Source organism: Cyprinodon variegatus, unplaced genomic scaffold (assembly GCF_000732505.1).
Source record: "Cyprinodon variegatus isolate N-32 unplaced genomic scaffold, C_variegatus-1.0 Scaffold723, whole genome shotgun sequence".
Classification (NCBI taxonomy): domain Eukaryota; kingdom Metazoa; phylum Chordata; class Actinopteri; order Cyprinodontiformes; family Cyprinodontidae; genus Cyprinodon; species Cyprinodon variegatus.
The window spans coordinates 224,245-228,696 of record NW_015151176.1 but is presented as its reverse complement, the minus strand read 5'-3'; the positions used below and the strand labels follow the sequence as shown (position 1 = coordinate 228,696).

At 41.7% G+C, this 4,452-nt stretch overlaps 2 protein-coding genes across 4 annotated transcripts in view; one reads left to right on the top strand and one right to left on the bottom strand.

Moving 5' to 3' along the window:
• The window catches only part of LOC107097773 (pregnancy zone protein-like), a 45,689-nt gene extending 43,638 nt beyond the window's left edge, over window positions 1–2,051 (top strand). The window contains exon 33 of the mRNA XM_015395056.1: window positions 1,497–2,051. The gene's annotated coding sequence lies outside the window, so the exon portion shown is untranslated. The remainder of the gene's footprint in view (window positions 1–1,496) is intronic.
• Window positions 2,052–3,492: 1,441 nt separating this feature from the next.
• Window positions 3,493–4,452, bottom strand: part of phldb1 (pleckstrin homology-like domain, family B, member 1) — a 51,069-nt gene continuing 50,109 nt past the window's right edge. For all 3 annotated transcript variants that reach the window (XM_015395059.1, XM_015395060.1, XM_015395061.1), the window contains one exon: window positions 3,493–3,899. In XM_015395059.1, the coding sequence (XP_015250545.1) occupies window positions 3,759–3,899 (141 nt within the window). In that variant the 3' untranslated portion in view covers window positions 3,493–3,758. The remainder of the gene's footprint in view (window positions 3,900–4,452) is intronic.

Here is a 4,452-nt window from a genome sequence, read left to right as displayed (position 1 = left end):
CATTTTGTTTTGTAAAACTTGTCTCTGCTGAAATGAATCAGTGGTGGTTATAAAGAGTTTAATTATTCACCCCTGGAGCAAAGAGAGTTTGACTTTCCTGCTAAATAATTCCTGGATCCTCCTAAGCAGTGTGGATTAAAAACTGTGACACAACAGCTTTTATTTCCAGAGGTCAGTAAACATCACATGATCACTGAGGGTAAATAAGACTTATGCTGATCAGGAAACACTGAGATTCTTTATGAACGTTGCCCCCATCTGGTGTTTGCTCCATTAAAGATACAGACGTTCTGTCACACTTTGAGCTGCAGCTGGATTATAATCTCGGATTTCTGTTGAAGGGCTGCTGCAGTTTTTGGATTCTTCTGGAAAACGGCAGATTTAGTTGCTTTGATTGCCGGCTAGTGGATCTGTTATAGAATTGAAATCAAACCAAATTGGTAATTTCAACCATTCATACGTCATTCATACGGAAGCCAAATTCAAAGAAAAAAAAAATATTCCCAAGATTTATATTAAAAATATTTCCTTTTAACTTTGTCATTTAACCCTTTAAAAGGCAAGTTAGCATTTTTGATAACTTGCATACCGCTTACAAACTGTAAATTAGGTTGGAAAAAAGTTAACAAGTCAAGAAAAAAGTTAAAAAGCTAATTGAAAAGTTAATAAGCCTAGTTAACAATTATATTTAGGTCTATAAACAAAAAAATGTCAGTTCCAGTATCAGCATTAGTGCCTCTAAGGTAATGTTGGACCAAAAAAAATGTGTTTCTTTCACTCTCATTGTATTTTTCCTGAATTTCTGATAGAAATTGTTATTTTTCTTAATATATTTGGGCAAGTTGGATTTTCTTATTATATTGACATTTTGCCATCAAAACATCCACATTTTTTGAACGTTACAAAGGCAATAAGATATTGTTCTGGATTCCAATAACACTATTGGTTTGAAATTTGATGGATAGGACTTTTTTTTATTTTTTTTATCCCCCCTGCAGTTTTTTCCACTAATTGAAATGTCTTTAAATAAATATTAACATGAATTCAACAGACTGTAGTGAACAGATAAATGGAGGCAGAAGATGTCTTTCAGTCATCAATGAACAGGCTGGGCACCGTTTCATTCACAACACCTGTCCATCAACCAGGAATACTTTAATAATCCCAGAGAGGGATTACGTTAGTTACATTACTCCATCTGTAATAGAGTGACTATAGGACCAGTTTCATGCAATCTATATAATTAGTGTCCCCGCTCCGTCTCTCCATCAGTTTGGGGTCCTTCGCCTGGAAAATGTTGAAGACCTCTGATCTAAAGGGTTAAAACATTAGTTGATGTAGTTCTAGCACCTCTAGTGGCAGAACAAAGTATTGCCAGGAAAAAAAACTTAATTTTTCTTTTTTCCCCACTTTCCTTTTAGGCTTTTTTTTACTTGAATCTAATTATTCCCTGTAGATTAAATCTCCCTAAAACCAAATAATTTGTTTGTCTGCAGGTGACAGCGACAACATGGTGTGACTCCGCCCCCAGGAACGGCTGAAGGAGGGAGACCCCCAAGCCTTCATCTTGGATGATTGTTTTGTTTTTAAAACCGTTCAAAGTGGTGTTGGGATGTGATTTTACTTTGGGGAACTTTAGGTTCTTTAACTTTTAGCTTTATTATCAGTTTTTCTTTCCTGTTTATTCTCGTTCACATGCAGCAGGAAAAAAAAAATAAATAGTTGGCACCTCGCCGCTGCTCAACACTGGAACAGTGACCCACCTCCACCCGACATAACGGACAGCGGAGGAGCGTTTGCTGATAATCGTTTTTCTTTAATAGATCTGACAGAAATCCACATGATTGAAACATGACAGAGACACAGACATCAGGAACACGGCGTGGTCAGGGTGCTGATTGCGTCCCTCTGAGGGGAGGGGCATCCGGTCTTCATGGTGCAGGGAGATTTATTTCATTTACACGTACCTGCACAAGTCTTGTACCAGTAAAAAATAAAAGTTTTATTCATGTGACTGCTGTACAATTTTAAATGCAATAAAAGTTCTAAAATGACAAAGTGAAACTTCTTCTTTTATACAATATTCTTTCACTCTTTCATGCACATGTGGATGACAGCCAAGCATTAACTGTAAACAAGCCCCCCCCTCCGCCGGGACAGTGGGGAGCTTCAGTGAGGAGGCAGCTATCTCAGTAAGGCAGAAATATACAAACGCTGAACAAAAAGGCCACGATAGAGAGAAGAGGCAGTTAGATCTGAACCAAACGGTCACAGTTTGGAGGAAACGGCAGGTGACTGATGAACGCATGAACCGTTTCCTGAACTGGTCAGGGTCGCATCAGGAAAATGGACTGAACAGATGACAGGAGGTTTTATCTGGATCAGAGGGAATGGGCGGGTCTAGACCAATATGACGGCTAGCGGTTTAAATTCACGGCTAAACTGCTTCTCAGCCAGGAAAACCTAACTTCAAAATAAAAGCTGCATCAGAGGGAATCATTTCAGCCATGATGGACTAGCTGCTAACGGCTGGCAGCCATGTTGGTTGAAGTTTGAAGGTGGAATCTAAAAGGACAGATCAGAGCAGCGAAAAAGCTTCGACATGGCGGCTATGGAAGAAAAACGGTCTCATTGGAATCTGCCTTTTTTTTTTTTTAACAACGAATTTTAAACACTGAATTTTTTTAGACATTGAATTCCTTTACACTCAATTTTTATCCGGTAAAAATTCACCAGAAAAAAAGTCAGCTGCAAAAAAATTCAGCCGCGAAAGTGTTGACCTTTTGGTGAACTCAAGCCAAAGCAATCTACACTCAGAGTCGAGCAGCTTCTAGCCAATGAAATTAGCTCATTTCGTCACGTGACACAACGGCTGGGCTCAGCGCTGTTCCCGGTTGAATGAGGATTATCGAGTACACATGAAGTTTTCAGGTGGACTTTCTCACTTAAAAATACATTAAAACTACTTTTTACCCACTGATCACAGCAAATATAGCGATGCTGCTCTGGCATTGAACACAGGAGCAGCAGACACATCTGGACACACTTTACTGGACGACCTTCAGGAGCATCGGACCTTAACGAGGACGAGCATGAAGCAGCAGGCTCATTCTTTGCTGCCTCTGCTGCGTGCAGTCTGAGCATGGCATTAGAAGTCCGCCTGACTCCACGATGAGATGCATTTTTGATGCCTAAAGGCATTCAGTGTGAACGCAGCATAATGGCGTGGGCGGGTCCATAACTCTGGCAGAGAAACCGATCTGTTTGATCGGAGCAGAACTTTTACGCAACAAGGTGGATTATGGGTCAGGACCACGGATAGCTCCGCCCCCTCTGAAAGGTTTGAGGCGTTTCTGTTCAGTTATGTGGGGGGGGGGGATTTCTACCACCAGCGTTTTTAAATCAATGTTTCTTTCTTCTTCTCTGTACTTCAAGTTATGATAGAATAATTTAAAAAGATTGGCAACGACTCATTTTGGCTTTTTTTTTTTCTACAAGTACAAAATAAAAACAACAGAAATATTAAACAGTAACTGGATCTCCTTTTGGCAACATAGAAAGGCTTCGAGTCATCCGGCTGGGCGGACATTTTGGTTAATATACAGAGATGTGATGGGGGGGTGTGGGGGGGCACGGCTCACTCCGCCAGTCCGATCAGAACCGCAGTGGGAAAAAATAACAAACAAGGCGGTGTGAGGAGGAGGTTGGCCCGGACCTGAGAACCGGACCGGGTCGGTCCCTGCCGAAGCTTCCGGCTCTCAGTTGAGGAACTGCGTGTATCCCTCGGCGCCCGTGACGATGACGTCCATCCAGATCCTCATGGCCTCGGCCGACGGCGCCACCATGTAGTAGAGGCGGTCGTGGGTCTTCACGCAGAAGGTCAGGGACGGGTTTGGGCTCTGGGACGAAGAAGAACAGGATTTCATCAGTGCTGGAGTCACTTCGACCTTCAAGTGGAAACTGAGGCAGAACTAATAATCCTTCCAGAGCTGCTGAAAAATCTGAATTTTTAAAGAATCTAAGCTGAAGAAGCTTGGAAGACTAACTAAGGAGAAACTCTTCACTCCAATAGAGACATTAGAGGAATAAACATGAAAACTTTATGTAATGTAATGTATTTAGAAATTATTTTAATAAAGTGGACCAGGTAGGATGGTACCGACCCACATCTAAACACAGCAGTGCTAATCAGGCTACGCGCTAACATGAGGAGCTAACCCCAGCTCAATCTGTTTCACAGAGGCTCCGCCCACTCTCCTCTCCTCAGGTAAACATCCATCATGGACTCTGATCCATATACCTCCGGTTCTGCTTTTTTTAGGACCGGTTCTGTTAGACCTGGTTCTGTTCCGTTAAACCTGGTTCTGTTCTTTTAGGACAAGTTCTGTTATGTTAGACCTGGTTCTGTTCTTTTAGGACCAGTTCTGTTATGTTAGACCTGGTTCTGTTCTT